Source organism: Hordeum vulgare, chromosome 2H, assembly GCF_904849725.1.
Source record: "Hordeum vulgare subsp. vulgare chromosome 2H, MorexV3_pseudomolecules_assembly, whole genome shotgun sequence".
In the NCBI taxonomy this organism is placed as follows: Eukaryota; Viridiplantae; Streptophyta; class Magnoliopsida; order Poales; family Poaceae; genus Hordeum; species Hordeum vulgare.
This window is the reverse complement of record NC_058519.1, coordinates 516946567-516963095: the sequence shown is the minus strand read 5'-3', so window position 1 is coordinate 516963095 and position 16529 is coordinate 516946567. Positions and strand designations below refer to the sequence as shown.

At 45.9% G+C, this 16529-nt stretch overlaps 1 protein-coding gene across 1 annotated transcript; it reads left to right on the top strand.

Moving 5' to 3' along the window:
- Positions 1-10955: 10955 nt before the first annotated feature.
- On the top strand, positions 10956-11991 carry LOC123430390 (snakin-2-like). Its single transcript, XM_045114257.1, has 3 exons — positions 10956-11228; positions 11323-11395; positions 11517-11991. The coding sequence occupies exons 1-3, from the start codon at positions 11157-11159 to the stop codon at positions 11699-11701; spliced, it is 330 nt and encodes a 109-aa protein (XP_044970192.1). The 5' UTR covers positions 10956-11156; the 3' UTR covers positions 11702-11991.
- The last annotated feature ends 4538 nt before the right edge of the window (positions 11992-16529 follow it).

The window sequence follows — 16529 nt, the reverse complement described above, 5'->3', positions numbered from 1 at the left end:
GCTCTTTCGTCGTACACCAGTCCTTCAGTATGCTTTCAGTCATCAAGAATGAAGATGTTGTGGATATTATTGTTAGCTTGATATTTATAGTTCTACTCTTTGTTGTAGTCTCCTCCTCCTCTGTGCATGTACTATCGTTGGATCGACACGGAACAGCTGGACTGGGCGGCGACCGAGATTCGTGAAAGAGATCGTCGTGCATGGGCTAGTTTGGACTTGGAAGAGCGCCATGCGAAGGCTGAAGCAGAGGAGAAAGTAGAGGAGAATAAAGAGTGGGAAGAGTACTGTGTGGAGCAGAGGGCTTTTCTTGATGAGATGATCAGGAAAAACCAAGAAGAGAAACTTCGGCTGGAGGAGGTTTACAGACAGCGGCAGGAGGCCCGTGATGCTGAGAGGGAGAGAAAGAAAGAAAGGGCTCGTGCGGCCAAGGCAACAGAAGAAGTTGGTGATGGAAAAGGAAAATATCCACGTTGGACTCAGTAGATTTATTTTATTGTATCGTAAAATTGTTGAATCTTAATTTCAGCAAGTTGTATCAGCATGTTGTATCTTAATTTCAGGAAGTTGTATTTAATTTCAGCAAGTTATATCAGCACGTTGTGTCTTAATTTCAGCATGTTGTATCTTACTTTGAACATGTTAAGTTTTCCGGCCATATCTTTCCTGCCATTTCTTTCCCACCATGTCAATAGAACATACATGAATATGTTAAGTTTTTAATAGAACATGAAATAGAACATGCATGAACATGAAATAGAACATACATGAATATGTCTCATACATAATTAGATAGTCATATCTCATACATAGATAACTATATCACTCCTGGTGACGACGACGAATCTTGGACTTCCTCGGACACGGACCGGTAGGCGATAAGCGTTTAGCCGGTGGACGAGGCTCACAATGACCACGACCATATACCACCTCGTCCGTCGGTGTCTGTGTCTCCTGCGTCGATTGTGGGGTGGAGTGACAAGAAGTGTCTCCAAGAAATCATACGTGTTTGCATCTCGGTCATCGTCGTCGCCGTCGCCGGGTAAGTACGAACCAGTAAACACAGGTGACCGGACTGAAGCCATGAACGGTTGCGATTGGCTACCCACTGCGGTAAAGTAAAACATGTAAAATTGATTTACAAGCCTACAATTTTTAAAAGAATGTGCAAAGTAGTGTTACCTATGTCCATCTGATTAAGCCAAGAAAAGCCCCCAGGTTGTGAACGAGGTGGCTGCTGGAAGAAATAGCTCCCTGGTTGTGAAGGAGGTGTCTGCTGCTAGGGTTGTGAAGGAGGAGTCTACTGCCAGGAGGAGCTCCGTGGGTGTGAAGTAGGTGTCTGCTGCCAGGAGGAGCTCCCTGGTTGTGAAGGAGGTGTCTGCTGCCAGGAGGAGCTCCCTGGGTGTGAATGAGCTGTCTGTTGCCAGGAGGAGGTCCCTGGGTGTGAGGTTCGAGGTTCTGAATGGTGCACAGAGGTTCGAGGTTCTGAACACTGCACAGAGGGGCGTGGCGGACGATGGGCTACACGAGTGTTATCAACTTCCGAAGATCGCCTACATGTAACAACTGCGTAAATCCCGTGCAACTTAGCAAGATGACCCTTCAACTATGCGACCTGCTCTCGCGGTGGGATATTTTCTCCTCTCTCAAAGTGTTGTACTAAAGCGGAAACCTCATCTACCGCCTCAGATGTCAATTTGCCCTATGAACTAGGAGTTAACCAATTGTATATGTTCAGGTTAAGGGAAAAATTTAACATGTGAGAAACATAGCACATACCGTGTGGTGTCTGGTTCCCACAAGTGAGGCAGTTGGGAACAGATCACTCGTGAGAGGGGCTTCGATATGATCAGGAGCTGATGATGGAACCAAGTAGATCCTTGTGCTATGCTGGTAACACTGCAGATACAACCCGAACTTGTCCCAGTCAAAGGCTCGAACTTCATCCTAGATATTTGTCGGTGCAGTAGTCCATTCGTCAACGTAACGGCTAATGTCGCGAAACCAAGAAGCCTGGGACTTGTTTCCTCCTACGCGACTGTACCTGAGATTGAAATGCACGTTACATGATTAGTTATATGCGAAATGCAGACATGAGAACTGAAGTAGTATTACTTACTTGTGCACGTTATCTGGTAACTGTGGAATAACAAGAATGTGAGGCTCTTGGCATAGACCGAACTGTCTCATCACCCTATGAAGAGCCATCTCCTCAACCATCACATCGAACACCAACTTGGCCTTGGTCATCCAATAATGTCGATCTCTAGTGCACAATCCAGAAATCCCAAGTGGACACCTTTTTGAAACAGCATGATCGGAGTATGGCTCCCATATAACTTGAGCCTCGTGCAAACTATCAAACTGCGCCATGAAGGAGGGGTAGCAGCCCCTCACCTGGCTATGCGCAAACTGTCTCTGTGCATGACAACAAACATTACCAAATACTATTGAATAGAGATAAATAAACATTAGAATTCATATTGTTATTAGTTATGAAAATAACTCTCTCCGCGCCCAAACAGATCCCATAGTAGGCAAGTCGCCGATAGAAGGAACGTAAGTCCCAACCATGTCCTCATAACCAAAAGGTTTTTCAACGCTGACATAGGGTCGACTAATAGGGAATCTCTCATATGACCAGAGCTGCAACAATAGTGGACATCCAACAATAGCAGATTTTCTAGACTTCAAACTGACAAGCTTTGCACAAGCCTCTATACGTAGCCGCTAACACAGCACAACCAAAACTCCTCTGCACAATGTTCTCCAGGTAACGTGCGTTAACTATCTCTCATGCAATACCGATGAGTCGTGCATCGACAGTGTTCATGTGGTTCTCCGTGAACATCATCTTGCCGAACAACCACATAATATATGCCTCTAGGGATCGGTCAATCTGTGCCTCTGACAACTCAATGTTGGGATATCCTAAGGAGACAATTTGAAACTGGTTCAACCATCTAAAAAGAGGCCCGTGACGATCGTTGTCTAGCACCGTAGTAGTTGGCACCGCAACCAGAAAACGGGCGTGCATCGATGCTAGCCAACCAGTTTCTGCTGCTAAAGGACCTATGGCAGGACCGGCCAGAGGTAATCCCAACAAGTAAGACACATCCTGTAAAGTTGGCGCCATCTCTCCCCAGGAAAAGTGAAATGTATGTGAGTCTGGTCCCCATCTATCTACTAAGCAGGTAAGGAGTGACCTATCGTAAGAGAAACGTGTAACTTCCTCTTGTGAAACTCCATTGGTTCACCTGCCTCATCCAATTCCGGATGATGAACCCACTCATCCAATGTACCCTCAACCAACCGTGCCAATGGTAAAAGTCCAGCCCAACTTAACCTACAAAATAAATAGAATGTAGCATACAGTTAGTGGCTATGAAAAGGATGTCAAACATAGTAAGTTATTATACCATCACATACCTATCAACCCATGAAGGGTGTATCATCCAGTTAGACTTTGGGATGCGAGTGATCAACACGTCTAAGTTTATGCCAATTCCTTAAGTGCGCCTCGGTGCCCTCTATCGATATTACCATTAAGAAACGGATACGAAGTCATATCTGCAATTACAATATTTTCACCTATATCAAAATTAACCTACACTAAATTAACCTACACTAAATAAACCAACACTAATATATACCTACAATAAAATAGACCTCTACACTAAAATAATCCTACACTACAATATACCTACACTAAAATAATCCTATACTAAAAAAACCTACACTAAAATAATCCTACACTAAAAAAAACTACACTAAGTAAAACCTACACTAAAATAGTCCTACACTAGAATAATCCTACACTAAAATTATCTACGTACACTAAAATGACTACACTACATAAATTTATTTTACGTACAATAAAAAAACTAACATAAACTAAAAAAAATCCCTGTACCTTCGACGCGTGTGTCCCCTTCTTCCTCTCCACCTTCTTCTTCCTCTCCACCACACCACCTCCTTAGCATCCACACCTCCACCACCCAACCATGGCTCCTCCAAATGAACAAAAAACTATCAAATGACACAAAATGAGACTGTATGCCGGTGAAGATGGGTATGATCTATTGTTTGATCGGATTAAATCGGAAAACGGGTGGGTGATGAAGGAGATCGGAGGGAGGGAATTTCGGTTTTGCAAAGAGAGAAAGAAAATGAGGAGATGAGGAAGAAAGGAGGGAGAAGGAGGGCTGGTCGGCCTTATCCAGGGGCACTTCGGCCTCGTGGAGGCCGACGGCTCTCTTTGGTCGCCACATGGCTGACGACAGGCACTTCGGCCTCCGGCTGGCCGACCAGCCCACTTCGGCCACCACCTGACCGACGGGGTATTAGTTTTTCTATTTATTTTTTTGGACTGGTTCTTTTTAAATTTGTTATAAATTTGGTAGTAGTTTTGAAAAAATCATCACAGAGCTCGGGCGCACTACATATGGGCGAGGGGTAGCCGGTGGTTACGGCAACTATGGGGGTGCAGCCATGGCAGGCTCGGTGGAGGTGGAGGGCGAGCAAGGAGACGACAAAGAGGAGGAGTGGAGGATCCGGATCGATCTGGACGCCTCTCGTGGGGTCTTCCACAACGCCTTGCTCTCTAGGGGAGGCCAGGCAGGCTGCTGGCGTGGCGCTGCCGCACGTGTCATTCCCTCCTTCGCCTCTGCCTTCTGCGATAGGTAGGAGATGACTCACACTAGGCCAGTGGGCGGTCAGGTAAGCATTGCACTTTTTTTAGTTTTCTATCTTTGGCACTAAATCTACTTGCTAGACACAGTGTAACTCCCACCAAACATCATTGGTCTAGAGTGAACAATTTCTTTCGATATCTCCAAGGCGCAAATGATCTTGGCTTGTTTTTCCAGTTTGACAAAAAATAGGACCCTAATATGAGTAGATAAGCAGATGCTCGCTATTTATCTGATCCCTATAATGCTAGATCACAGACCGGCTTTGTGTTCCTATATGATGGTACTGCTATATCATGGAAGTTTTCAAAATAGACTCTGGTGGCAACATCTATCAATCATTCTATAATAGTTTCATTATTTGAAGCATCATTTGAATGTGTATGGCCTGACACAGTGATGAACAACATACAACAGTCGCGTGGAATTGGTTCGATAGTGTTCCTACCATCATACCGGCTTTGTGTTCCTACCATCTATGAAGATAATTATGCATGTGTTCCACAAATACAATTAGGATACATCAAGAGTAATATCCCTAAGCATATTTCTCCTAAGTGGTGTCCCCCCATGAACTTAGGAAAAGACGGGAAATAAGCATCTTGCAACTTAAATCATATGACAACCTTTGTGATTTAGTTACAAATTCTACATTTCAGAAATATGTGCATGCAATTGGTATGTGATGTATACTATACAACGTTTTCTTGTAGACGTTGTTGGGCCTCCAAGTGCAGAGTTCTGTAGGACAACAATTTTATTTCCTCAAATGGATGACCTAAGGTTTATAAATAAGTGGGATGTGTAGGATGAAGATGGTCTCTCTCAAACAACCCTGCAATCAAATAAAAGAAATCTCTTGTGTCCCCAACACACTCAATACAATGGTAACTCATATAGGTGCACTAGTTCGACGAAGAGATTGTGATACATGTCCAATATGGATAGTAGATTTAGGTTGTTGTAATCTGAAAATATAAAAATAGCAAGGTAACAAATAGTAAATGTCGTTCCAGTGGAACCAGGGTACCACGACCCATTTACTGTTGGCCCAGTCGGCTATGCTGAGAAGGCCTAGTGTGGCATCTAGCTCACTAGAAGTACCTGGAGACCACCCCGCGAGGATCTAGCTCCATGAGGACCTTTTCTCTCTCTAAAATGGGCCCACTAGGCGTTTGTCCACACGCGGTGAGAGGCCTCGCGAGATTTGTCCCATGAGGCTGCTTCCCGTGAAGCCCTCCACTTGGAGGGGTTGTTCGATGATGACCATACAATGGTCAGTTTGCCACGTGGGTGGCGCGTATCACTAGCAGAGGACGTAATGACGACGCCAGGGGGCGCCACAAAGGAATCTTTCCCCTTTGTGATAAAAGGGCATCAAGCAGGTGTCCGTCCCGAAGGAGAGTTCCAACACTTACCCGTTTGGTGCAAGGAGACCAATGGGACAACGGTCGCCAGGACGAACATCATCGGTGAGTCCACGAGTGCGTCATGGACAACGCCTTTGGCAGGAAGAAGACCAACTCCATCAGAGGTAACAACACCCATGCCCCCATCTAATTTCCGTCGTGTGGTTACCCTTTTCCCGCAAATATTTTGGGAAGAGAGCCCCTTGGCAGCGATAAGAGGGGCTGATGGCCACCATAGAGAAGGACGGATGATTTAACCCCCACATTCTCCCCGGAGAACCCTCCTTCCTTCTTGCAACTTGTAACACTTGTGCAACCCATCAGAGAAGAAAACCACAAAGCAGGAGTAGGATTTTACACCGCAAGGTGGCACAAACCTGGGTAAAGTCCGGTGTCCTTTCTGTGCCCTACATGCATAGCTTCCTCTTCTCCTTAAGGAAGATCGCTCTCAGCTCCCTAGTGTTCGAACCAGGTTTTTGAGAGGTTTTCCCGTAGGTCTAGAGCCGAAACCTCCGATAGTAAACATCGAGCAAACCATTATATAAATGCTTGGAAATAAGGCCTAAGGTTCATACTTTCACTAGTGCAATCTCTCAACAATGCTAACATAATAGAATCAAATGATCATCCCTCAACGTGCAACAATGAGTCACTCCAAAGTTCCTATCTAGCGGGGAACATAAGATGAAATTGTTTTAGGTAGTAGAACCACCTCAAAGTTATCCTTTGTGATCAATCTATTGAGCTATACCTATAAGTGTCACAAACAACCCTAGAGTTCATACTAGAATAACACCTATGATACGCATTAACCAACTCTAGTGTCACCTAGATACTCCGATGTCACCACAAGTATCTGTGAGTTAATTATTCGACATGCATCAAACATTTTCAGATCCATCATATTCAATCCAACACAAAGAACTTTAAAGAGTACCCCAAGATTTCTACCGGATAAAGTGGGAAAAAATGTGCATCAACCCATATGCATAGATCCCCCAATGTCACAAGAATCCACAAGTTGATGCCATAATATATATCAAGTGAATCAATAGAATACCCCATTTTCACCACGGGTATCCATATGCAATACATACATCAAGTGTTCTAATCCAAAGTATTCAATCCAACATAATGAAACCTCAAAGGGAAGAACTCAATTCATCACAACAAGATAGCAAGGGAAGAACACCATATGATTCAACTATATGAGCGAAGCCCGTGATACATCAAGATCATGCCATCTCAAGAACATTAGAGAGAGAGAGAGAGAGGGAGGGTGCAAGAGGGTGAGATAGGGAGAGGGAGAGGGAGGGAGGGATAGAGAGGGAGGGAGGGAGAGGGAGAGAGAGGGAGAGGGAGAGAGAGATAGATGGATAGATAGATAGATAGAGAGAGAGAGAGAGGGAGAGAAAGAGAGGAAGGGATAGAGGGAGATGAAGGGATAGAGGGAGACCTTAGGGTCGCGCTATTTGTCACCCTCGGTGAGGAATATTTATTCTTCACCCCCCTCTATTTTCACATCAACACACTGTAATTTTACGTTTCTGAAATTTTAATCTTATCTCATACGTAATAAGAGACCGTAAAAAAATACATAGTCACCGTAAAAAAAATTATATCACGTAAAATTACAAACATAAAAACATAGTGTAAATTATTCATAAAATGTGATTTTTCTGGTCTTATGACCTGTATTTTTGTTTTCTCATGTCAAATTTTTCGTAGTGAATCAATACAAATGTATCTATTTGCATTTCAAATTTAATTTATTTGTGAAATGGTCGTAAAATTACCTCGGGTGAGGAATAATTTAATCTGCACCTTGGATGATGAATAGAGTTTCTCTCTCTCTCTCTCTCTCTATATATATATATATATATATATAGAGAGAGAGAGAGAGAGAGAGAGAGAGAAAGACAGAGAGAGAGAGAGTGAGAGAGAGAGGGAGAGGGAGAGGGAGAGAGAGAGAGATGGAGGGAGGAAAGGAGAGGGATGGATGGAGGGAGGGAGAGGGAGGGAGGGAGGGAGGGAGAGCGGGAGGGAAAGGGAGAGGGGGAGGGGAGGGGGAGAGGGAGAGGGAGAGAGAGAGAGGGAGGGAGAGGGAGAGGGAGAGAGAGGGCGAGGGAGGCAGAGAGGGAGGGAGAGAGAGATGGATGGAGCGAGAGAGAGGGTGGGAGAGAGATCAATCACATAGCCACTAGTACATATCCTCAGCCCCGAGGGCGAACTACCCCCTCCTCGTCATGGTGAGTGTCGGGGTGATGAAGATGGCCTCTGGTGATGATTACCCCCTTCGACAGGGTGCCGAAAGAGGGATACAAATGAGATTGTTTCGGAACAGAGGCTTGCGGCAGCGAAGCGAAAGTCTAGGTTAATTTCTCGAGGTTTCTCAATATATATGATTTTTCAGCATTGGAATCACGTGAAATGGAGCCACAAGGGGCCCACAAGGCATCAGGGCGCGCCCTACGGGGTTGGGTGTGTCTTGTTGCCTTGTGGCTAATTGGTGGCCCCCCTTTGGTGGTTCTTCGCTCCAGTATTTCTTATATATTCCAGAAAAAATCATCAAAAAGTTTTAGGCGATTCCGAAAACTTTTATTTTCTGCACAAAAAACAACAACACAGTAATTCTGTTGAAAACAACATCAGTAGGGGTTAGTTCCATTAGGTCATATAAAAGTGCATCAAAGCCATAGAAATGTATTGTATACATGGGTAAATATGTCAAGAATACTTCATAAGTTATTGAGACATTAGAGACATATCACTATGCGATGACTTAGTGACTTGCAGGTGTGAGGGGGAGTCTCTTCTTGAGATATCCTTGTTCAAGACATCACATTATGCTATCTCTTTGTGAGTGTATGTTTCATGTTCTCATCAAAGATTTCATGACGAACTTTTTGGAGAAGAATCCTTTTGAGATACTAGCGTTACTCGGACAATTGTGAGATGATTCTACGTGGACAAGCGTAGATTAGAGGAGAGTTAAGAATTAATTATTGGTTGTAACTAACAAAAGGGCGCATGCGTTGCAATGAGAGAGAAAATAACACACGTTCTCAATGCAATAACCATGACTCAAGATCCTAATAGACCAACGTCCATTATTTTCACATAGAATCACATTTGTGTTGCTGATGGTGGCCATAGTGATGAGAGAACGAAAACATTTTTGAATATGGTCAGTCCTAAGGCGTCTCTCTCTCTTTCTCTCTCTCTTGGTCGGAATAAGATGAGAAATATATTTTTTCCTCCACAAAGTTTTTTTCAGAGGTGTGCATGCGTGGTTATCAATGTTTTATTTCCTCTCAATCTGGTTTTAATGGGTATTTATTTGCAATTCGTATTGTCGTCGAAAAAAAGAAAAATGATCGTGCACTATAGATTAAGTTTGCAACAAAAATAATATTTTAAAAATATTTAACAACTAAAAATAACATCATATTTAGATTCTACATATTTTGTTAATCAAATTTTATATATAACATGTTAGAATGAGAGTTATGGTTTAAAAGATATGAACAATTTTGTTTTAAATAAATTGCGGATTGATTAACCGAAAAGTCAGGGGGGTTTCTGTTAAAATTGTTTTGGCTGACATAAATATGGATAACCGGTTGATTACCTGAAATGCCAGTTTTAAAAAAAAATGCAAAAAAGGTTCGATTGTGATTTAAAAGAGAGATTGTGGGTTAATTACCAGAAAAGACATGGATTGTTTTGCAAATAAGTCGTTGACGTAAGACAAAAACAATATGTGCTTTATTATTAGGTAGAGATTAGGAAAAATCTCCCTTGCCCAAAACCATCGTGCGGTTCCTCCCATACATACTCTCGCTTCTGCCCCTTAACCGACTTAGCACATCATCATGTCTCTCCAGATGGTATAAGTACTGCGTGTGACCATCGATCAAGGCATTCATTCATTCGATTCAAAACGCTAAGCACACATATTAGTAGTCCCTGTATCATGGTTTAGAAGGTGTGTTTGAAAAATCTCTAGAACCTAGATAGTTATCGTTTGGTTGTGAGATGGACTGAAAAATAGCATCAACATTACTCATGCGCCTAATGAACTAAGAAATTAACACGGCGCATGCATACATGAGTAGTATTAATTAGTAGAAGTAATTACATTGGAGCCTTAAACTTTATCAATTGTGAAAACACACGTAAATTTAATTGTGTCTTTTAAACCTTGACAGAGGGAGTATGTTGCATTGTAATTAATGATGTGAGAGATGGTTAGCATGTCAAACGAGAAAACTCAATTTAAAATAAATGGTAGGCACAAGTGTGTATTGAAACTTTAGAAATTAATGAATGAGGTGACAATGTGATAAGTGTACGATAATGTACATTGTACAAGAGGTCTCATGAGAACATGATCAGGCAAATCGTAGAGGCAGAGTGAGGTCTCCTCCTAGACGGGTTGTAGTGTAGCCCGCTTGTCCCCACACACCGCGGCAGTACCCAGAGCACGCACGCTCTGCCCCCTCCCCTCTCTCGTTCTGGAACTCTCCCGCCCCTCGGTGGAGTGCAGCTCAACGCTCGTACGCCCGCCACTCTGCTCTGCTCCCCCGTCCTATTCCCTTGTCTCGCTCACCGCTCATCAAACGACGCACCGTGCGGCCCAGGCCTCAACGACAGCACCCTCCACGCGATCGTGGAGAGAATCCTAGGTGAACGCAATCGGGGTCGCCCGTGTGTTTATCTGCAATCAAGGGCAGGGCAGGTGTGGCGCCCCGTGAGCAGGGCGAATTAAGCCCATTTACTCCACTCAACCAGGCGACGGTGGTGATAGTACTAGTACGTCTCAAATGCCATTAGGCAAGTGCAGTCGCGCTGCCGCAGCCGCAGACCATTTACGCCATTAGCAGGAGCCAACCTGGCCACCACCCATCACTTCCATTCCCACAGCGCAAGCCTGTAAAGTGTTAAGCGCCTGGCTTCGCTCTGCTCTATTTAACCATCACACTGGCTGACTCCGGCGTTGCATCGCCACCCAAGCCTAAGAAACCACACAGCTCAAGGAAGCTCTTGTTTGTTAGTCATGGCGATGGCGCTCGGTAAGCTTGCGGTGGCCGCGTTGGTGGCGTCTCTCCTTCTGCTCAGCACCATCAAGGTAAGTGACCTTCTGTTTAGTCGATGCGACGACGCATACAATACAATGCATCTCCAACTCGCATTGCTGATTTTGTCCTGTGGGTGGTCGATAGGCCGCCGACTTCCCTGCTCCAGCTGCTGCTCCGCTCGGCCCCCCTCCCCACAACATCGTAGACCCCTCTAAAGGTATCAAATCTGAAATCTGCATGAGCATGCAAGTAATATAATGCTACACCACACTACACTTTGGTTGGAGTATTTCAGATGAGAGAAAACGCTCTCATTCAGTCCATGGCGTGTGATGCAGACTGCGGGTGGGCGTGCAACCTGCGGTGCAGCGCCAACTCGCGGCAGAACCTGTGCAGCCGGGCGTGCCTCAAGTGCTGCAGTGTGTGCCGCTGCGTGCCGGCGGGCACGGCCGGCAACAAGGAGACCTGCGGCAAGTGCTACACCGACTGGACCACGCACGGCAACAAGACCAAGTGCCCCTGAATATCTTCGGCCGGCTTAAATATCTTAGTAGAGTAGCTAAGATTTGCTCGTGGTTGTCGTTAGCGGTACCGGTGGCCTTCGTGATTTCGTCTTGGTGTGGAAGGAACGGTGTTGACTAGCACTAGCTAGCTGGTGAACCCGGTGTGTGTTCTTGTGTAAAAAGTAGTGGTGGTGTGTGTTCTCGTCCCGTAGTTCGGCGTATTTCTCGTGTAATAAAGCCCATCCGGCGGTTTATGTGATGAATGCGTCTCCCTCTCCTTCGGAAATGAAATTTGGCGCTTCGTGAAAAAGAAGAGAGTTCTTATCTTTTTTTTGAATGTTGGTAGGAGATCTATCAAATCAATTGATCAGCAAGGGGCAAGACAATACAAGAGAAGGCCCGGAAGGGCCAGCCACCAAACAAAAAGAGGGGCTAGAAAGGAAAGAAAGGAGCAAAGAAGCAAAAAACTCACGGCTGAAAAAAAAACAGAATTCAGCGAGGATCAAACGAAATCCCTGCTCCTGCCATGTTCTAGACTCTAATTTCATCCCTAATTCTTCTCACCAAAGTTTCAGTGTCCATCCTTTTGTGACCGAACAGCCGCCTGTTTCGTTCGCGCCAGATCTCCTAGGATATTAGATGTAGGAGCGACTGAGTTCCTTTCCTTCGTGTTGTGGGTGCATTTTGCCAACAGTTATGCATCCATCCTTTGATATTGTTCAGTCCCATCCATGAGATTGGTCTCAGTGATGGTAGGTCAGCTGAGGTTGCGATTGCATCCCAGGTTTTCCGGGTCCAAGAGCACTCCACGAGAAGGTGGAAAGCGGTCTCCAGATTTCTCTGGCATAGAGGGCAGAAATAATTGTTCTCCCATCCTCGCCGCAACAACACGTCTGCCGTTAGTATTTTCCCCAATGCGGCTGTCCATAAAAAGAATCTGCATTTGCCCGGTGCCCAGCCCGTCCAGATATATTTTGCTCCTTCCATGGTTGTCGAGCCATTGAATTGCAGCATGTAGGTGGATTTTGCACTATATCTTTTATCGGAGTTGTAACGCCATTCTACAGTGTCTGGCCTATCGGGAGTGAGTTCAATCTGTTCGAGACATGCCGCCAGCCAGGCCAGCTGAGGTACCATTGTTTCTGTCAGCCCGTGTGCCAAGTCTGTCAGCCATTTTTCAGCAGTTAATGCTTCTTTCACTGTGCGGTTTTTCCTAATTGAGATCTTGTAAAGGTCCGGCGCCATTGTTTTTGGACACATGCCTTGTAGCCATCTGTCATGCCAAAACCGCGCGGTGCAGCCATCTTGTATGGTGATAGTCGTGGCCATCGAAAAAAGGGCACGGTCCGAGGCATCACAAGGCAGTTCTAGGCCAACCCGTGGTCTAGTCTGATCCTTCTAGGCCATCCATAGCCATCTAATCCGAAGGGCCCTGCCAAATTTTTCCAGGTCGAGAACCCCTAAGCCACCCAAGGTTTTAGGGCGTGCTAGGGCAGACCAATTAACTCTGCATTTGCCTCCATTGCACGCGCCCTCTCCACTCCATAGCCAGGCTCGACATATTTGAACTAGGCGTTTAAGAACCCAAGCCGGTAGTTTGTGAGACGTCATCATGTAAATGGCCAGAGATGACAAGGCTGCATTAAGAAGTACCAGGCGCCCACTTTTGGCCATCAACCTCCCTTTCCAATCCGCTGTCTTGTTAGCAAATTTATGTAGCCATGGGTCCCAATCAATCTTGCGAAGACGTTTTAGCGATAGCGGCATGCCGAGGTACACACATGGAAATGTCTTCAAAGGAATGCCAAGAGGACGTAAGATGGCGGCCAGGTTTAGCCCTTCACAGTTGATGGGTAAGGCTGAGCTTTTGGCCATGTTTGTGCGAAGCCCTGAGACATTTCCAAAGAAGTCAAGCAACAGTTTTATCATTTGTGCATCGGACAATGAAGGACGCATAAAGAGCGCCACATCATCGGCGTATAATGCACATCTCATCAGCTGCCTGCGGCCTGGAATTACTGATAGGAGTTGTGTCTCTGTTGCTAACCGCAAAATCCGTTGCAAGGGGTCCATGGCAAGAATGAAAAGAAATGGGGATAATGGGTCCCCTTGCCGCAGTCCTTTTCCATGCTGGATGCAATCAGATACTGAGCCGTTAATCAACACTTGCGAGGTGGAAGTTCTGAGAAGCATTGCTATCCATTCGCGCCACCTTTGACTAAAACCGCGTGCCTCAAGCATATTGAGTATATAAGCCCATGATACGGAGTCAAATGCTTTGGCTATGTCAAGCTTCAGCAGCACGGCCGGTCTCTTGTGTTTATGGAGATATCGGGCCGTGTTTTGTACATACATATAATTTTCCTGGATGCTGCGATTTTTTATGAACGCGCTTTGGCAGTGATCAACCAGCGAGTTCAGCTTAGGGGCGAGCCTACTTGCAAGGATCTTGGTGAAAATCTTGACTATGCTATGAATCAAGGAGATTGGCCGAAAGTCATGGAGGTTATCAGCGCCATTCTTCTTTGGGATGAGGACAAGGATGGCCTTATTAATTCGGTTTAAACCGGTACTGTCCATGTGGTATAGATGCTTCAGTGCCGCCAACAGGTCGAACTTGATGATGTTCCAGCAGGCCTTGTAAAAACCACCTGAGAACCCATCTGGACCCGGCGCCTTATCTTGTGGAATAGCGTCAATGGCAGCTTTTACCTCTTGTAAGGTGAATTCTCCCTCAAGGTCAGTCAGGTCCGTCTGCTCGAACCCTAGCTCGTCCCAATTAATAGCTGAGGTCAGTTTATCCGCAGTACCAAAAATGGTCGAGAAGTGTCGTTTTGCCAGCTCAGTCATAGCGCAGGTGGATGTTGCAGATGTTGCACCCGCACTATCATGTAGGACATGGATGGTGTTGCGCCTGCGGCGCGCGTTTGCCTTCCTATGGAAGAACTTAGTATTCACATCTCCAGCCTTGAGCCATGTCACTCTGCTTCGTTGGCGTCTCTTGATTTTGAGCAGAATAGCCAGTCCCATTGTTCTCGATTTCAACTTAGTACGCAAGTCCTTTTCTTGTAGTGATCGGCCTCTAATCTCCTGGGCCCCATCAAGCTTCAGCACCATCTCATTGACTATTAGCATTTGTTTTTGTACGTCACCCACAAAGGTTTTACTCCACACTCTATGTGCCTTGCTGGTCCTCCATAGCTTGATGCTAAGCCTAGTAATTGAGGAGGAGTCGCCGGTTGAAAATGTCCATGCTTGTTTAACCACCTCTTGGAATCCACGAATGTACTGCAAGTAGCTCTCATAGCGAAAACGCCTGTTAATGTGGATGACATTCTCATCAATCAACAACAGCGGGCAATGGTCAGAGATAGATGACGCTTGTGGCAGCAGTTTTGCTGTTGGAAACCGCATCTCCCATTCCACATTGTGGAAAGCTCGGTCCAGGCGAACAAGTGTAGGAACAACCTGCTCATTACTCCATGTGTATTTGCGTCCTATCAAGGGCAGCTCGTGTAGCGCAGACCTATTCAGTGCTCGCTGAAAACGATTCATCCAACACCGACAAATCCTGTCATTGTTCTTGTCTCTGGGGTCATTAATCATGTTGAAATCACCAATAATGCACCAGGGTCCTTGCATCATATTATGAATGATCGCGAGTTCGCTGAGAAAGGCTTGTTTCCGCGAATCATCGTGTGGGCCATATACCGTGGTCAAGGACCACGGCTGACCCCTGTCCACCGGTGAGAACCTCGCGGTGATAGAAAATTCTCCCACATGGATGTATGAAGCCATGTAGCGGTCAGTTCTCCAGCCCAAAAGGACTCCTCCTCGCGTGCCTACCGCATTGAGCGCCGCATGTTCATTGAAACGCCGGCCAAAAATCTCGTTATGATCATGATCAGAGAACGAGTCAAGCTTGGACTCTTGCAAGCAGACAATTGAGCAAGCCAATGTGTCAAGAAGCGAGCGGACCGACGCGCGTCTAGCAGCATCATTAAGACCTCTCACATTCCAATTAAAAACAAAAAGTTGTTCATTCATGGAAAAACAAAGGAGACTACACTTAGATAGGCAGGGGTTGCGCATATCCCGTGCAGCATGATACAGACTGCTACCTGAGCATGCAGGGCAGCCATACGGCGCACAAACCAGGAGGAAAGGAAAGCAAACATTGGTGCACTAATCATGGCATTAATCAGTCTACAGTGTGGTCAGCCGCATGGACGGCGTTCAGGGGACGCGCCCTGCCAGCTCCTCCAAGATCGCCTAGAGCTCTGCATCGGGTAGTTGCTGGCTTGCGGGTGAAGCCAGTCCAGCGATCTCCGCGATTTTTTCCACACACTCCGGTGACATGGGCTCGCGAAAAAACTGCACGTATGCAAGGAGAGCTTCATCGTTGAAATCTTCTATCTTGTTGATGATGCCAAGCTGGACGCAGATGCTCGCTTGAGTGCGCCTGGAGGAGGAAAGATTTGAGCGCAGACGCACCAGTCTTGTGCTCTGCCTTGAAGTTTTCACGGCTCCGATGATCCGCTGTGGGAGTGGCTTCTTTGATTTCCTGGCTGGTGTCGGAGGAGGTGTACCCAGAACAGAGGTTGAGAGCAGGGCAGCAATTTTGCTAACGAAAGCCCGTTGCTCGTCAATGTGGAGCTGTGCAACTTTAGCTGTGATCGCAGCCAGCAGACCTGGTCCGGTCAGGTTGGCCTCTGCCAGTGCTCGCCTCGCGCGTTGCTCTTCAGTGGACTGCAGTGGGGGTTCGTGTAGACCATCAGTAGCTGATTCGAACAGCTGCTGTCGATCAAAAGATCCAGGTCCGAACAACATCTCAGGCCCAGGATTTGC

Bases quoted from the DNA above. Each gene is read 5' to 3' on its own strand.
- LOC123430390 (XM_045114257.1), top strand. From the start codon at position 11,157: ATGGCGATGGCGCTCGGTAAGCTTGCGGTGGCCGCGTTGGTGGCGTCT. The intron at 11,229-11,322 runs GTAAGTGACCTT...GGTGGTCGATAG, and splicing joins TTCTGCTCAGCACCATCAAG to GCCGCCGACTTCCCTGCTCC. The intron at 11,396-11,516 runs GTATCAAATCTG...CGTGTGATGCAG, and splicing joins CATCGTAGACCCCTCTAAAG to ACTGCGGGTGGGCGTGCAAC.